This window comes from Carassius auratus, chromosome 17, assembly GCF_003368295.1.
Source record: "Carassius auratus strain Wakin chromosome 17, ASM336829v1, whole genome shotgun sequence".
NCBI classification, from domain to species: Eukaryota; Metazoa; Chordata; class Actinopteri; order Cypriniformes; family Cyprinidae; genus Carassius; species Carassius auratus.
In genome coordinates this window covers 6,781,297-6,799,974 of record NC_039259.1, presented here as the reverse complement: position 1 = coordinate 6,799,974, position 18,678 = coordinate 6,781,297, and the positions used below count along the sequence as shown (strand labels likewise).

At 35.3% G+C, this 18,678-nt stretch overlaps 2 protein-coding genes across 2 annotated transcripts; both read left to right on the top strand.

The window, feature by feature from the left end:
• The first annotated feature begins 1,690 nt into the window (after positions 1–1,690).
• On the top strand, positions 1,691–8,785 carry kcnk3b (potassium channel, subfamily K, member 3b). The gene is made up of 2 exons (XM_026285452.1): positions 1,691–2,165; positions 5,399–8,785. Exons 1-2 carry the CDS (start codon positions 1,883–1,885, stop codon positions 6,265–6,267), a joined length of 1,152 nt encoding a protein of 383 aa, XP_026141237.1. The 5' UTR covers positions 1,691–1,882; the 3' UTR covers positions 6,268–8,785.
• Positions 8,786–10,699: 1,914 nt separating this feature from the next.
• marc1 (mitochondrial amidoxime reducing component 1) lies at positions 10,700–16,773 on the top strand. Its single transcript, XM_026285451.1, has 7 exons — positions 10,700–11,035; positions 11,703–11,873; positions 12,645–12,810; positions 13,192–13,332; positions 13,413–13,474; positions 14,918–14,989; positions 16,488–16,773. Exons 1-7 carry the CDS (start codon positions 10,785–10,787, stop codon positions 16,600–16,602), a joined length of 978 nt encoding a protein of 325 aa, XP_026141236.1. The 5' UTR covers positions 10,700–10,784; the 3' UTR covers positions 16,603–16,773.
• Positions 16,774–18,678: the final 1,905 nt, after the last annotated feature.

Sequence of the window (18,678 nt, the reverse complement as noted above, 5' to 3'; positions counted from 1 at the left end):
CATTCGAAATGTGGTGCAGCTTTATGTTGTGTCCTGAAACATTGACATCACTCGCTCACAAGATGGAGGTTTTATGTTAAAAACGGCTGAAAAGGACAAATCCAAAAACAAAAAGTGAAAATATGTTATGATAGAGAATTACGGATAATTATCTAAAAGATGAATGTGATCAAATAGTGGCCATAACAAACAAGTCAATGGTTTTTAATCAATTCTGATTAAAGAAATGCTACATAGTAAATTAGATTTGTATATTTTCTATGTAATATTTTAAAATAAATATATTGATTTGGATGAATTCTGTTGTCTGGTTACTCTGGGATGTAAAATGTATGGCTGTTGTTGTTTTTTAAGGTTTTTGGTAAAAAGGTTGTTTTTCAAATAAAATAAAAAAAGCAATCTAGGAAGACAGGAGCACGATGTCTTGACAGTGGGATTGTTCAGAATAGCAGAAAGCTTTGCGTTGTCTGTTTACCCAGATGTCCTCCACTTATGCTGTGACCATTAAAAGAGCTACAGTTTCATTCGCAGTGATGCACAGAGAAGCTGTTAAAGACAAATTGTTATGCAAAGGGTGCGCCTGCAAAAGCCTGAAAGGACCACTGATATTTACTCAAGGACTAGAGCGTTAATTGTGTTGCTAGACAACAATTTATGAAGCCTGGAAACCATTTGTTGAAATATGCAAAGGGTCAGCTAACAGTGCACGGGTTCAGGATTACTGTGTTCCATTGGAAAATGATACAGTCTTAATTAGTGGGTTAGTTCCCTGAAAGCCTCCCATAAAAAATATTCCATAGACTACATGTGCAGTGTTGTGACCACAAATTATATTGGTAAGACATTACCAACTTACTTACTGGTTATTAGATACAGTTATTACATTCAGGAATCTGTGCATGTGCAGAATGTTGTGAATTATATTAATAAGACGACTTTTATGATCCTTTTTTTATTGGAGATACCTTATGTGACTGATTATTAGATTATATATTTTTTTTTTCAATTAAGGAATCTGTGCAGTATGTTGTAAGTAGATATTAATTCGGCATTAATAAGGCATAAGCAAACTCTTAAGCAAAAATTATCTGCAGAGCTGGATTTAACCTATGTGATGTGCTGAAAATCCAGTTTCTGGCCAAAAATGGCTAGTTTATTGAAACTGCTTTTAAATCTCTCATTATGCTTTATTAATGGCAAATTTTGGATTCAAGCTATTTGTCATCTTGCTTTCTTTGCATTTTTTTTTATATTGATTGGTCATACTCATTGTTGATCTGAGCTCATGCACCTCAGTTTTTTTGAGTAAAAAAACAAACAAACATTATTTGTAGATAATTTAGACAATGTTTTAAAAATATAAAATAAAAGAGAGATGCATGAATTCAGATCAGGCCGGTTAATGATCAGTTCCAAAAAGAAATACAAAACCTGTGTTAATTGAATGAAAACAAGTTGATAAATTGAATACAATATTAAATACTAATATAACCTATAAGATATTTATAAGCAATGATTTGTACGCCAACCGCTCAATCAAAAATTGGCCTTCCCAAATGTTTTAAACAGCTCCAAAAAGTGACATACAATTAGTGATTACGTAATAATTACAATGTAAAATGATCTGTGATGCTTACTGGAAGGAACAAATGCCCATATAAGGAGCGTGTGTGAGTCTCTGGGGGTGGTGCTGAAAGAACAGCTCCACTAAACACGACTTCTTTTAATAGCGGTCACTTGTGGCAGATTTTCAGGAGACCCTCAGCCGGATTCTTGCTGTTTAGGGGTACAAGGGAGCTATGACAAGCCATGAATCAGAAAAGTTCACATGCCGGTCCGGAGCTTTGAAACCTGAGGGATATTTTGAGGCCACTATGAGAAGATGAAGAGACAAAACGTGCGGACACTCGCCTTAATTATCTGCACTTTGTCCTATTTGCTCATTGGAGCGGGAGTCTTCGACGCTCTCGAGTCAAAGCAAGAGAAAAGCCAGAAGGGCAAACTCGACTATCGAAAATTTCTACTTATGCTTAAATATAATCTCACCAGGCTTGACTTTGATCAGATTGAAAAGGTCGTGTTGCTTCTGAAGCCTCACAAAGCCGGAGTCCAGTGGAAGTTCGCCGGGTCTTTTTATTTCGCCATCACTGTGATAACGACCATAGGTAATTTTTATATTTTTCATTCTGACGAACTTAATGTAGGAAGACAGTTAGTAGCCTGTTTTTTTCTTTTCTTTTATTACCCCTTGCATATAAGCGAATACAATTAACTTTAGGTTTAGAAAACCTTTTGTTTCGTTTAATTTTATGCACATTTTTGTTTTACAATTTTCTCTCTTAAGGTGTGAATAAGACAAAACGTATACTTTTATGATGTGTTACATAAATTACTTAGATGTATTTGATTTTTTTATGTAGAGTATAGCATAATTTTAGTGTCTTATGTTTTGTTTTCGTGTGGGCGACATTGTTATCATCTGCCGAGGGACAGTTTGGATTAATTTAAAGGCATCGTTTGGTTTTCCATTGCGCCACCTGTGTTATTATCAGCATGGAAAACAAAAGGTGAAATTAATTAGTATATTTATAATAATAGGAACTCTAAAATATAGACACAGTCACCTAAATCCCCATAAACACTGTAGGTAAGTTCTGGAGGTTTTTTCTTATTTTATTTTTTTATTTCATTCTCTTTTTTTTTTTTTACGTAGAATTAACAGTTAACTGTGTGCTTTGTGTATAAAATAAAAATGTAATTCAGTCAGATTCGAATTCAATCTTGGTGGAAGCGCTTAATCCTGTGTTACTGTTCATGGTGATCACTGCTTCCGGTGAATTCATTCAAATATGGTCTTGCATGGGTTATTTTTAGAAGAGCACCCTACAAAATGCTAATGTATGTTTTCTCTCTGGGCTTTCACGAGCTGAAGACAATGATATTACATTGCTTGTGTGAACGACAACTAACTGTATTTCCCTCAAAGACAAAAAAGAGCTTTTAAGAGTAAAAATGAATAAAGAAATAAAAACCTTGGGGCAAGTGATTATATACAACTAAACATAATTTGATTTAAAACAGGTACAAAAGCTGTCACTAGGCCTGTTCCCTTTTAAAAGGTACTAATATTATGTACAATTTATGGTATACAGATATGCACCATTTGGGTATTAATATGTATTATTATTATTTTTATTTATAATTAAAAAAACAATTGACTTGAATGAACCAGTTAATTTTGATGCTACCATTTTTAGATCTTTACCATTTTCATTTTGGAATTATGATTATTAATCATTTACATGTTTGTGACGTGTACATAAAAAAATGTATTGTCACACACAAGATAATGGTAATTCATTGTATTGGTTGATAATTATCATTGCCTTTGTCTGGATAAAAGTAAGAACAGTGATTCTGTAATGTTTTAGCTACATAACGGTAGATTATTCTTAAATAATTTGAACTTCATTGTCCTAATTTGCTCAATGAAAACTTGATCCATGAGTTTGGTATCCCAATACTGACAATTATGTGCATAGCTTTCACAAATCTCCAGGCTAATGCCTTATAAGTCTGCCCTCATTGGAGAGTTTACAGCATCATCATAACAAAATTGGTATGGCTAAGTGTAATGAATGACTGTAATAATATTTACAGGGTTTTAAAGAACATCTACTATAAATAAGCGTGTGTGTGTTATTGAAAGGCTTGTTTACATTACATTTTATTCAGACTTATTAAGAGGTTGTTTAAAATGACATCCACCCCCAAAGATCACACATAATTCTATACTCAGCTGAATCATTCCAGTAAATCTCACGCAGAGTGACACTGAAGACCTACTAACATTTTATGGGAGCTTACTCTGGTATAGTCTTCTTGACTATCCAGTGTTCTACAAATCTGAAAGATCTTCAAATTAATTTATGACTCGATACTATTAAGATGATAAGATTATAGGTAAAACTTGATGTGTTTAGCATGAACATAAATTAGCATATAAAATGGTAAAATAGGAGCTTTCCTGTCTAGCTGGCGACGCATTACTCAAATTATAAAAAATATACATTTCTATTTGTTTAAACGGGTGTCCAATCCCATTTCCAATCCCAATCTACCTTCCTGCAGAAATCCATATCAACCCTGCTTCAACAAACGTGTCTGTAATTATCAAGGCTGTATCCGAAAGCTGAAAAATGCTGCCTTTGAAGGATGCATTCAAAGGCACATCCAAATCCAATGTCAGCTTCACTTCCTGCCTCCTGAGCTGCCTTCATTCGGTCAATTTTTGAAGGCAGCATAGATGTATCCTTCAAGGTCTTTGATATCCCACAATCCTGTGCATTCCATTCCATGAAGATTGAGCTAAAAAATTAAAGATGGTGTCTTTAAGTTGCATTTGGTGGTCAGTTTGTGTAAATGTGTTTCCGATCAGTGTTTTGGACTTTTGGTGTTATTTCTAGTGAGAAATTAAATATTTTCATGATTATCACCAAAGCTCATGTTATTTTGTTGTGTAATATATCATTAAACCATTACGCTGCCTCAGAAGAATTTTGTGAGGTGATTTCATGCGCAAATGCTGCCTATAAAGCCATTGCCTTTATTTCTATGAATAAAGATGGTGTCTGAAAGTAGCGGTTGGTGATCAGTTTGTGTGTGGATATATGTTTTTGACCAAATTTCCACTTTTGATGTTGTTTCTAGCAAGAAATTAGCATTGTAGTAATTAAATATTTGCTTATTTATCCCCAAAGCTCTTTCTATCTTATTGTAGATCACTATTATGCTGCCTCCAAAATCAGTTTCGGGAGGTACCTTTGTGCACAAATATTGCTTGCAAAATCATTGCTGGAAAGGACAGCGAGGCAACAAATCAGCTGCTTAAGCTTTCGCCCCCTATACCCTTAAATAGGGCACTCTTTGAGGGGACAGCCATATTTAGTGGTCTCTGAAACCTTAGTGGACATTATCAAGTTTACTCATTCAATCCCACAATGCACAGCAATAACGAGTGTACAACTGATGTATGCTAAGCGGCGAGAGAATACCCGTAATACACTGTAAGAACTGCGCACCAAATTAATTGCTGCATCTCACCTGCAGCTGAATCATCCATCCAAGCATCCATTTATTTTACAAAGTGTTTGTCACAAGTGTTGCTAAAAAGCTTACTTAGCTGATTCAGGCGCATTTGATTAGGGTTGGAGCTGAACTTTAAAATAATGTGGATCTCCAGATACAGGGGCACTCTTGGTTTAAACCATTCCAACTGATGCAGGGTCTAAAGGGGTTAAGGTCTGCAGACATCAAAGCATAAAACATCAAATCAAGTAATCTATGAAAACATAGTTTTTTTTGGAAACACTTATCTTGTCCTGCTCTTCTTCCCAAGGTTATGGCCATGCTGCCCCCAGTACGGATGCTGGGAAAGCGTTCTGCATGGGGTATGCACTTCTGGGCATCCCCCTCACGCTGGTAATGTTCCAGAGCCTGGGCGAACGCATCAACACCTTCGTCCGCTTCCTGTTGCACAAAGCCAAGAAATGCATGGGCCTGCGGCGGCCGGAAGTCTCCATGGCCAACATGGTGATCATCGGCTTCTTTTCCTGCATCAGCACCTTGTGCATAGGAGCAGCTGCCTTCTCCCACTACGAAGGCTGGACCTTTTTCCATGCCTTCTACTACTGTTTCATCACCCTCACCACCATCGGTTTTGGAGACTACGTAGCTCTACAGAAGGACAACGCTCTCCAGAACGACCCTCATTACGTGGCCTTTAGTTTTGTCTATATCCTGATGGGCCTCACAGTAATTGGTGCTTTCCTCAATCTAGTGGTGCTACGGTTCATGACGATGAACACCGAGGACGAGAGAAGAGATGCAGAGCAGAGGGCGCTGCTCTCCAACGATAAACCAAAATGTCTGGTTTCACGGCGTCCGGACCCTCCGAGCCCATCCGCCGTTGGGCGAGATAAAAGGCGGGGGCTGAAGAGCGTCTACGCTGAGGTGCTCCACTTCCAGACGGTGTGCTCCTGCCTGTGGTACAAAAGCCGTGAGAAAATGGTGATCCTCCCACAGGACATGTCCTTCACTGATGCGCTAATGGAGCAAGGAGACGTATCGCCCCACCACTTCTTCGAACCCGGCTCCACAGGCTGTGTATGTAACCCTCAACGCTGCTCAGCTATTAACACTGTGTCTGCTGACCTGGGAAACATCTCACCGTTTAGGCTTTTCTCCAAGAGACGCAGCTCTGTTTGAACCACCTCACTTTCTTATACAGTTACTGTAGATCTTCAATGAGTCATGTGTGTTATTTTCATAGCATTCACATAAAGATGCTTGAATGGACCACCCAAGATTAGGTGGACTGGTGAAAGAGCTCCACCAGGAGTCTTTTTACATAAACACATCTATACTCATTCAACACTTTGATAACTATTTTGAGAATTCATATGGTCTTCTATGTCAAAACACTCATTTACACCTGGATATAGTGCAATAGACAGTAGTTCTTTACAAAGTCTAACCAAAACAGTCTGATCTGCAATGCTGTTTTATCTTGTTCAGATGGTATAAGAAGTGTGATTTTTTTAACTTTCATTAATTCAAGTCATTTTTGGCTTTGCATTTCAGGGTTTTGTGCTATTCAGAATTGGACTGAGAACAGCTTTTAAATTTCAGTTCAATTCTTGAATTTGAGTTGAATTGGAAATGATATAACAAACTGAATGCATAATTGCAATTTTAATTTGTACAAGGAAGTAGGCTTAAAATGTAGTGAAATTCAAAGAAATTCACTTAATTTTACTCAAGAAAGTAGAGCTAAAGCATTACAAACATTCATACAAACATTCATACAAATACAAACAGACAGACTCACAATAAATGGATAGTTCGATATTTTAAGTTTGGTGGGTGAGGGTGCAAGAAAAAATCTCATTCTGTGGAACAAATATGAGATGGAAGGGAAAAAAATATATTGCAGTGCATTTCTGTTCATTCACAAAATTTTGCATGCAGTCTCTAAACTGATGATGGAAATATTTTTTTTTAAATAATTTTTAAATAATAAATAATTTTTCCTCACATCTCATCTCTTTGGCGGATAAATGATATGCATTGAAATTCTTTAAATTACAATTCAATACATTCCTCTTCCTATCAATTCAACTTGGGTGTGGCCAATTCAACTCAAATTTAACTCCTTAAAAAGAAGCCAGCTCTGCAATTCTGCAATTTGCACAACCCTGTTGGATCAATGGTTTTTGCATTGTTGCAATGTTGAGAAACCACATCTGACACTCTTTATTAAGAATACGATGATCTGATATTATTACCAGACTGCCACTCCATTAATGTAATGAGTCCTTTATAATACAACGTGCTAGACTTCAGTGTAACCAGCAAAATGAAACACCCATCAGGTATTTGTTGATCCAGATGGGATACCGACATGACTCCTGCTTTCTGCCCAGCTCTGTACAGTGTGTTAAGGGAATAATCTGACCTTTTGAAAGCTCCTGAAGTATATTAACCTGATGGAGGTCACACGGAGTGATAAAACAATATTCAGATTGGCAGCAGATGACTAGGACAGAGTTGTCGAGTCAACATCTCGGCACGGCAAGTTTATTAGACTCTTGAACCAGAGGTATTTAATTACTCTTGATGTTTAGCACATAAAATTCCTTTGAAGATAAAGTATAAATATGACCTTGATCTGAGCTGGAGCTCTAGGAAAAACAGCAGTTATCGCATACGGACCCCCCAAGTGCTCTCAGCACTGATCTGGACATCGTGTCCTGTGTATCCTCCATGATTCAGAGAGGCCTTGCTGCTCAGGCTATGTTTGGCCCACACAGGAGTGTGTGTCATCTTCACATCCTGCCAAGGAGAAAGCACTCTGTGCCCAAGACTTTGCCTTTAGCTATTAAACCTGCATGACACAGTGACAGAAGGAACACCATTACAACTAATGCCTGTATTGCCTCCCCACGGTGGCGGCATCTGTTGCTTTTGCTTCTAGATTTGATTTTTTTTTCTTGTTTGGCATCTACATCCATGTGAAAGGTAAAAAATATCTTTGACCAGCAGGTCAGTGGGGGCAGGACAGAATGTACATTTCTATTTCTATTTCTATTTTTGTCCTTACTAAAGGAAACAGGGCAAAATAAGTAGAATGATGAGTAGAATGCTAATAAAAATAAAATAAAAAGAATAAAATATTTATTTTTATCCATGTCTAATGCCGATCTAACTCTTCATGGGGATGTATTTTCACAATGGTAATACTGTAAAATGTTTAATAAGGAATATATTCCAAGTTCGATTGTAGAATCTGTAACATGCTATCAGTTACCAGGCAAAATAATTTTGATTCTCCAAACCGTTTCTGTAAACAAACAAAATTAACCCTTTCAGAAACACTTTACACAATTACTATAACTTTCTGCATGTGTTGTATGTTACTCTGCCAGATGAAATGACAAGTCAAAACTATTGTCTGTGTTAGTAAAGCACTAGACTGCTGGTGACATATTTTTGAAGGCCACCCTGGCTTTTGGATTACAAAAACTTTTCATACAACAAACGTTTATGATTCTTACATGTTTTGTTTATCATGATAAATTTCACACAAAATACAAAAGTCAGAAGTTAAAAGCTAAATGTAGGGTATTAATCAACTAAAGCAAGCTAGGGACGTAAACTATTAACCGCGAGCCGGTTGAAAATCAATTTATATATATGACAATTCAAATTGGTTGAGATGCTAAACAAATTGCGATTCATTTAGGGGTAGGAGTTTATATCTGAAGGGAACTTACTCTCTTTGGAAAATTTTATGTGGTATTTTTCTTTTCATCTTGCCTCTGTATAATGCATGTTACAGTTCATAAGTGCAGCGCTGGTTCGTTTACAGCAGAAACCAAGGATATGCTTTAAGCGCCACCTGCTGGCAGAGAGTGAATCTGCGTCTCATTCAGCTCATCTGCTCTTTCATCCAGATATTTTTATGTATAGTTTCTCAACACTTTGTTTGATTTGGGGCTTTTTTTTACATTTCTACTTAGTTTTGTTATTTAAATTTACATTCCATTTAAATTTATTTCATTTAGCACATGCTTTTATCCAAAGTGACTTACAAATGAGGACAATATAATCACTCAAAACCAACAAAAGAGCAATAATATGCAAGTGCTATATTAGTATTTTATTATAGTTACGTTTAAACTTCACAAAGAAATGTACAGCATTTTGTAGAAGCAATAATACATGGACCCATTTAATTCATAATTTGTCATAAACATAATTTTGTTAAAAAAAAAATTGTGAATTGAATCAAATCGTGAAATCATGAGTGTAGTGAATCATTACATCCCTACCAAGGTCACATGACTTTGACACCCTCAGTTAGCAACTCTTACAAACTGAATTTTAAAAACATTTTATTTGAAAGTTTGAGTTAGAATAAAAGTGGTGGACTAGTAGTTAGATGAATTTACCTGTTCGATTTGACACTTGGTCATTTGTTAGCAACCCCCTTTTCCAAGACAAACTAAATCACAAGGTTTTACCACAAATAAAAAAAATAAAAATAAATAAAAACTAAAAAAACTTGCTAACTATAATTAAACCATGCAAATTAACCATGATTTTGCTACACTAACTATAGTTTAACCAAAAAACTAAAAAACAAAAAAAACAACATGCTAACTATAATTAAACCATGCAAATTAACCATGATTTTGCTACACTAACTATAGTTTAACCACGGTATTTGTAGAAAAACTTTATGTAAAAAGATATGTAGCTTTGGTTCCCTGAATAGGGAACAAGATGCAACAGCGTATACAATCGTTATACCATCACGCCAATTCATTGGCCAATAGTGCTTTAGCACCACCCCGTGCATACAATGTATGCTATATCAGCATGCTTCGCATTGTATCTGATTTTACATGATGAAGGTAGCGCTATCGAAGGTACAGAATGGCCTGTATCACAGCATCTCCTTCCCTATGCAGGGAACCAAGGTTACATGTGTAACCAAGATGTTCCCTTTCATGGGTTCACTTCGGAATGCTATACTGTACCATAACACCTTCACATACCTGAAGATAGCTGGAAGACCAGGAAAGCATCTGCTCAAGCAGATAAGACACGGAGCCAGCAGCCAACTGAACACGAAATAAATTTTGAAGAGTGTGGGTAAATAAACAATTGCTGGTCCCTATTTGCTTTTACAATATGAAAATAATAATAATAATAAAATAAAATAAAATAAAATAAATACATGAAATAATATGGAAGTTGATGGTTAGCAGAAAGTGTTTGGTAAAAAAAAAAGAATTAGAAAACTCATAAAGGTTTGGCACAATTCGAGGGCGTGTAAATGATGACAGGATGTTCATTTTTGAGTGTAAATGTCTCTTCTCTTTAATTGTTTATTTTTTCAATTAGGTGAAAAGTCTGAATGACAGGCGTTTTTTTTCCGGAGAGGGTGAAAAAAGTGATGTCAGCTGCCAGTGCCAAGAAAAGTTGTTTCAGAGGGTCATCAAGTTATTATTTCTTTGATGAAACCCAACATGTGCTTTGGAAAAGAACGTTTTCTGATGTTTACTCAAAAAAGAGCGAGTACTGTTCCTTTAAAACTACCCGGTAGCAACGCGCCTTTTCATTGGCTGCAATAAAAACACTCCATCAGATAACCCGAGCGCTGCAAACGTTTCAGACCTTTACAATCTCAGGCAGGTATTATTTTAAGAAAATTAAGTATGGACTTCAAAGAGGTGTTTGCAAAAATCTTGGGCCAGAATCGTGAAGTAGCATTATGCGCTGCAGGCACAGCAGTTGCTCTGCTTGGACTCGGTCTCGTATATAAATATACTTGTCCAGAGAAGAAGTTAACTCAAGTAGGAGTCGTTTCCCAGCTGCTGGTGCATCCCATGAAGTCCGGGAAAGCAGTGTCGGTGGAGACGGCAGAGTGTCTGCGAATGGGGCTCAAATATGGCGAACTGCGGGATCGGTGAGTTTCTGAACGCAAATATATCAGTATACGCTCATAAATAAACTGTGCGAATTAAAAGAGGTATACTCTTTAAAACATTATTATTATTTTCGGTAACGTTATGTGACGAACCACAAGTTGTGCAAGTGCAATTTCTCGTGCAAGCAAACTGTCTTGTGGAGCCCCTAACGCAGGTAACTTAACGTTAGCCAATATGTCTTAAGTCGTTTTTACACATTTTCGATATGTCTTATAAAATATTAATGTCAAACAACACTATGACAATGGCAGTATCTATATTCTGATGAAATACCGTCTGATAAAGATGATAACTCAAAACAAGTGTCGCGAGCGATCTGTTGCTGCTAGTTTGTATAAGTTATTAGCGCGCTGAAAACTTGTGTGGCTACTTTGAAAACGTAAAATATATAATTAGTTGTATTTAGCAGAATGCGTACTATTGTCTGGCTTTGTTTCTGACATTCTTTGAAAGGGTTCAAGCCTTATTTAGAGGGTTCAGACGCCCCTTAAACCCCCACATGTAACGTTACGCATGTTAACATGTAAGATGTTGCGCGTAACGTTAGGCCTAGACTTTTGTAACGTTACAGTCCAGATTAGCATTGGCAGTTTTTGTATTATCAGCAGTAGAGTTAATTCTTCAGGGAGTGTGTGTTTGTGACAGGCACTGGCTGGTGATCACGGAGGACGGACACATGGTGTCGGGCAGACAGCAGCCTCGTCTGGTGCTGGTGTCTCTGACCTGTGAAGGGGGCCAGCTGTGTCTCACGGGACCCCAGATGGAGGAGCTGAGGGTTCCTCTTCACCAGCCCAATAATGCAGTTGTGGACTGCAGGTACTTAGGTTTTACATTAAGTGCCACTGTAAGTATTTATATTTACATAATAATGTATGAATATTTATTATTAATATTTATTATATATTTCTATATTGTTATTGTGTATTTTTTATTTGAGCAGTTTTCTGTGCTTTTGTCAGTGTAACTGGCTTCAGCATGATTACAGTGGATATATGAAGCAGTGTTATTTTGCTATTTTATTATATATATATATATATATATATATATATATATATATATATATATATATATATATATATATATATATATATATAAATATAAATAATAGCAAAATATTGAAATTTTTTCGTTTTACATAATTGCATTTTTTGTACTATTGTCATGTTTTATTAGTTAGCATATTTATTTAGATTTTTTTTATTTTAACTTTGTATTAAACTTATTTTAAATTCATTATCAAAGCAACATTTCATTTTTACGTTTTTACATTTAATTCAATTCTAAAAATATTTTTAGTTCAGTATTTAATTTTTAAACAGTACTCAGTCAGCTCTCTTACACACACACACACACACACACACACACACACACACACACACACACACACACACACACACATATATTAGTTTTAATATGTATATTAGTTTTATAATCTAACAAACTCATAACATTTTTTGACTTTGCTAACTTCCACTAGTATTGTATTTTGCCATGTAACACAGTAGCATGTGTGGCCATAATTTCCTTTTTTGATTGAAATCGGAGTGGCATGTTGACAATTGAAAATAAATGTGCTTGTGTGCCTAGAGTCTTTAGTGTAGACGTTCAGGGCAGGGACTGTGGGGACGATGTGTCTAACTGGCTCACACGATACCTGGAATCAGACAGCACCGTTCGTCTGGTGCAGTTTGAACCTCATCTGAAGGCCCAAAGGCCTTCTGAGAAAGAGCCCCTCTTTCCTAAGGATGAAAAGGTTTGATGGAGAGCACTGTACACGTCTCATACTACAAATAAAGATTAAAAAGTAAAGACATTTAACCACAAAATTATCTAGACACGATAGCAATTTATTTTTAAAATATATATTTTTCATGAGTATTCACAGCTGTTTTTAACTAATTTTAAAATGTTTCTTAGATTCTTGAAAGCTAAACTATTTTTTTCCAGTCTCCTTGCCTTTTTAGCATTGTCAAATGTCCCAAAAATCAGTAACCAAATAAAAACCAAAACCAAAACTATTTTGTGAATCACAATTTTAGTAAATAGCCATCACGATCTTATGTCTCCTGTGACTTTCTTTGTGTTACTTCTTATCTGTCACTGCTATTATCTAATATATTTCACAATTTTTCAGGTGGCCTATCCTGATGCTGCTCCCATCATGCTAATGTCAGAGGCCTCAGTTAGGGACCTGAATACCCGATTGGATAAGGATGTTACTGTCCTTCGGTTTCGTCCCAGTATTGTTGTCAGTGACTGTGAGGCCTTCACCGAGGTAAAACAAAATATAATACAGTATTATGCAATGTAAGGGGTGTTATGATATAAAATAAAACTATGTTGTTTCTTAACTAGGACACATGGGATCATATTCAGATTGGCCAAGTGGAGTTGAAGAGAGTCGTTGGCTGTGGAAGGTAAGGTAGAATATACACTGTTCTCTAGGCATCTGAACCGGTTCAAGGAACAAAAACGAAATCAAAAACAGACAGAATCAAACAGAATCAAAATTTGAAATGGCCAATAACTGGTTAATAATGTTATTTTATCATTCCATTTAATATTTGAAATTTGCTGTCAACCAATCAGGAATTCAAGTACGGTACGGTACGGTCTGCAAATGTGACTGTGACAGATCTAACAAGTGAAATGCCTCTGCTCAGCTGTAAACTCATCCGGCGTTAGTTTTTCTGAAGATAGTGTAAGATGGATTCAACAGATCACACACACCTGCATCACTTCTGTGAATGGAGAAAACAGAATAAAATGATAGGCTCACATAAAAAAGAACATATAGGCATATACACTAAATATATTTCACTTGATCATTGACAGATTAACAAAACGAAAGAAAACAATGTGCTAGTTTCATGTTCATTGACGTGAACCGAAGTTCTCAGAAACTAGATGGCAGAAAGTAGTTTTCTTTATTTTACAAAAGCTTTACAATTTTATTAAATTTATTTTATCTTGCAAAAGATTTGAATGATGTGTTGCTTGTATGACCATATTGCAGCGGCGCCTTACACAGACACAACATATTTTTGCAACATTGCCACCTGTTCATTATCAAAATAAAATTCAGGAATGTATTGTATTATACATAAATGTATGTATAAAATGGTTAATCTTCTCCGTTGTGCAATCTGTTGCGTTCAGCAAGACCTCACTGTGCTGATATGGATGATCTGAAGGATGATGTTTCGCATTGATGCGTGTGAAGTAAAAAGCCTAGCCTATAATAAATAATATTATAGCCTCCAGATACATTGCAAATATGTAAACATTTCGAATTGTGCTGAATGAGAGAGGTAGACATCAGTTTCACCTTAAATTAATTCGTTTTTTTTTTTGCTCTACGTTTTTATACGACTTTAGAGGATTTGTTGTGGAGAGAAACTAATAACTTTGTTTGGAATGTTTGTAAACATTTTGCGTTACTGGCATTTTAGCCTAAATTATTCAAAATGCGATCTTTCATACAAGTAGTGTTTTTTTTTTAACAATGCACAAAATCTTTATTATTCAAAAATACTTTAATGTCTTTAAAGTGTTAATAGATTTTTTTATTTTGTTAAGTAGTCTACATTTGGCCAAAATCTAGAAAAGATGATGCTGTCTTGGCAGTGACAAACGCAGAGGGATAAAATACCAGATTATTTGTATTTTTTTTAAAAGAAAAGAGTAAAGAAAACGCTGTACTTTATTATTATTATTATTATTATTATCCTATTGTAGGCAAAAAAAAAATTTCACAATTGATCCTGCTCGGCGTAAACTTTTGTTTTGTTTTAAAGCCCTGTTGATCTCTAACACTATTTATTCATGTAAAATAATTAATTCTGTGCATTAATATTCAGATGCCTGTTTACCACGGTTGACCCGGAGACTGGAATCATCACCCGGAAAGAACCACTGGACACTCTCAAAACGTAAGCTCACACAGACAGAAACATTGCATTTAATTTCACTAATTAAGATTTACCCTGAGCACATGCACACAGGTTCATGGCTTTTCAGTTAAACATTTTCTTTTGTTAATCAGTTACATGTTATCAGGCATGTTAAACTTAAAGCTGTTTATTATTACAGAATCTGGAAAAGAATCACATTATTACAGTTTTTCTCAGTTGCTTTGGTGCATTTCTCGATTCATCCTTAATATTTGCAAAAAAGTATGTGCATTTCTCAAAACAATTCGTACAAACAGCACCACATGATGGATTAGCTGCAAAAGCCTGTAACTTATTCAAAATCTTTAGTTCATCTATCAAAAGCAAGTATTTCTGTCGATAAACATATCAGTGCCATCAGAATGAAAAGTCCTTGTGTCATTGTACACAAACAAGATAGTCAAAATGCTTAGTCAGTTTGTCGATATTACAGTGCACAGTCTTGATGAGTTACTGTATTGAACAATATGCCATATGCTTATGTATGCCATATATCCACTTCATAAGTACATATTTACACATTACAGTATGTGGGATATTGATTTAAATTTACTAGTGGTCCAACCCAAAAAAAACAAAACACAAAAACCTTTACAATGTCATTGTGATATAGAAAAGAGAAAAGAATTATGGGCACAAATAAAAAATAAAATAAAAAATTAAGTCCATTTTCACAATTCGTTACTCTTGTGTTGTCCTCTGTCTATACAGTATAAGCTTTCCAACTGAAGATTCATGAAATTAACCTTTGACCTATTTCAGAGAAATGGTTTATCACTTGTTGCTCTACAATCTCTTCATTAGTCAAGATTCACTTGCACAATTCATGACAAATATACAAAAAGTCTAATAACAATTTGTAACAAAAATACAAAGTGTATTTGGCAGTTTATGACAACTAGATTAACCATTTTTTTAATGACTTACATGATGAACTAAAGGCTAGATGTTTTGAGCGGTAAGACTGTTGCACAGATAACTATACATTTTGAGCAACATGACATTAGCAACTGATAATGTAGGAAACCGCAGATAAATGTGCGTAATCTATTGCATGAATGTACAAAAGCAATCGCAACTAGTTCAAAATAATGAGAAACTGGTTTTGTGATGTGCGCAAGTGACAAGATGATGTGGAGGTTGAACAAGTAGTTTTGAAAATGTCATTTCTGATTTGAGAAATGCAACAAAGCGACTGAGAGAAAGTGTAAACAGCAGGAGAATACAGATTGTAGAGCAGCAAAAATTTAATTCTGGGCATAATATTTTATTAAATTAAAACACACACACACACACACACACACACACGTGTGTGTTTGAATTGTCATACATTGTGTTTGCATAAATAGGAAAATCATGGTTTAGTTTAAATAAAAAATAAAAAATAGTATTACTTACAGTTGTGCAAAAACTCTAATCACGTAAGAAGCACTTCCTCTGTGCATAGGTTAATTTCATATTTTTTTTTACTTTATAGCTATCGACTGACTGACCCTATGCAGAAAACCGCACCAATATTGGGACAGTACTACACGGTGAAGAAAACAGGTGTGCTTCATGTGGGTGAACCTGTTTGTAAGATCACCTATTGAAATGACCAGACAGGATGGAATCCAGAACCTTATTTCAAAATCTAGCGACTAATTTGCAAGTGGACATGCCACCTGCCACTGCTTATATACACAGTTTATAAAGTTAGTCTGAATCTGTGTTCTTTTCATACATTTTCATTGAATAAGAAAAATAAAATGATACAAAAATGGTTTGAGTTCTATATTTGCTGTATGAGTTATGATTGGAATAGATGAAATGTCTTACAGATTCCCAAACCATTAGGTTTTAGTACTGTTGAAGGATAGTTTACCCAAAGTGTTAATATTCATCATTTCTTGTGGAATACAAAACACCACAAGGGTGAGTAAATAATGACAATTCTAAGTTCTGAGTGAACTTATTCTTTAATGTGAAATCAGAAGATATGAATTCTGTGATCTCTATTCTATATTTTAGACACCTCAGAATCTACCAATGGATTGGGAAGAGAATTCTGTTTTATTGTAGTAATGGTCTGGTTTGTAACCGCTCAAATCAGTACCTTAATTTAAACATGAGTCTGTGACTCATATAAGGAATCTGTCAGTCATCAAAACATTGTTTTTTTTCCCAGTATTGATTTGTGACCCTGAGTCTTTAGTTGCTGGGTTATATTTGTAGCAATAGTACAAAAATACATTGTATGGGTCAAAATTATTGATTTTTCTTTTATACCAAAAATCATGAGAATATTAAGTAAAGATCATGTTCCATGAAGATATTTAGTAAGTTTCTTACTGTATATATAAAAATGTAATTTTTATTAGTAATATGCATTCTTAAAAATGTAATTTGGACAAATTTAAAGGCAATTTTTCTCTGTATTTAGATTTTTTTGCACCCTCAGATTCCAGATTTATAGTTGTATCTCGGCCAAATATGGTTCTGTCCTAACAAACCATACATCAATGGAAAGTGCATATATTCAGAGGATGGACAAATCTTAATATCTGAAAATTTACCCTTTCGACTGGTTTTGTGGTCCAGGTCACATTTCTCTAAACATATTAAAAGGATTCCAACTATCAGACACTGAACTATTGAACAGAATTACTAATACTGTGATTCTGAAATAAACCAGTCATACTGAAAAAAAGCTTTTGGAAACCTAACTGGTACAGTGTTCATTTGGAAAACATCCAATAGATGGTGCCATTTCAGTGATTTCAAGAGTTGAATTTGTTGTGAACATCCAGTAAAACATAAACTAACCCTCTGCTTTTCTGTATTTACAGTGTTTATGTGCTACATATAATGCAAAAATAAGGGAAATGATGTTTTAATCAATAATTAATTTTAATGAGGAGCTTTTCAATGGTTTTCTAGGTACATCATTCTCAAAAATATTTTATTTAATATTTTAGAATGCATTCTGTTCTATCAGAGCATTGTCATTTGTTAATACAGTCTGTTTTGTGTTCCTGTAGCTCAATTGGTAGAGCATTGATAGCCTGAATGCCCTGTAAAAGCATCTGCATCTTATAAAAATAAATGCATAAATTAAGTGGGAAAGAGAGTTCATTGTTTTCTTCCTGACGGAAGTGTAGCACATTCACGTGAAATATCTCACTAACGTGACAAACTCAGTGAGCAGGGTAATGACAGTCATATTTGGGCTTTACTCAGTTCTGTCTAAAATTTTCCTGTTGTTCATTTCAAAGTCGTCTGTTGTTTCTTTTCTACTTTGATTTAGTGCCTTCGACAGTTTTTGAAAAGCTAAGCAGTTCTAAAGTCCTGGCAGTGTATCTAAACAGGTTACTAGGTTAAAATAACACTACTCTGAGTTATAAATCTTCTTCCATCATCATTGTATCCATGATCATCCAGGCAGAACCATCCCCGGGGGTTGATCGAGAACGCTTTCTCATGTCCTGTGATGAGGGAGTCCCTCCAATGTAAATGTTGTCCTGCGCCTTAGAATTTGAACAGCGGCCCATGACAGGTTTCTTTAGGGGCTTTCTCTGTAATTAGTGAACCGGAAGACATGATAAAATGCATAGATGACAGGTAATTACAGACTCACAAATAATCACTGACACTGAATGCAACTGCATACTGTTGGTCTTCTGTTGTTT

What these genes read in the sequence shown, in the direction of transcription:
- kcnk3b (XM_026285452.1), top strand. Translation starts at nt 1,883, where the DNA reads ATGAAGAGACAAAACGTGCGGACACTCGCCTTAATTATCTGCACTTTG. An exon ending in CACTGTGATAACGACCATAG is followed by an intron (nt 2,166 to 5,398) that starts GTAATTTTTATA and finishes CTTCTTCCCAAG; the next exon opens with GTTATGGCCATGCTGCCCCC.
- marc1 (XM_026285451.1), top strand. Translation starts at nt 10,785, where the DNA reads ATGGACTTCAAAGAGGTGTTTGCAAAAATCTTGGGCCAGAATCGTGAA. An exon ending in TATGGCGAACTGCGGGATCG is followed by an intron (nt 11,036 to 11,702) that starts GTGAGTTTCTGA and finishes TGTTTGTGACAG; the next exon opens with GCACTGGCTGGTGATCACGG. An exon ending in ACTGTGAGGCCTTCACCGAG is followed by an intron (nt 13,333 to 13,412) that starts GTAAAACAAAAT and finishes TTTCTTAACTAG; the next exon opens with GACACATGGGATCATATTCA.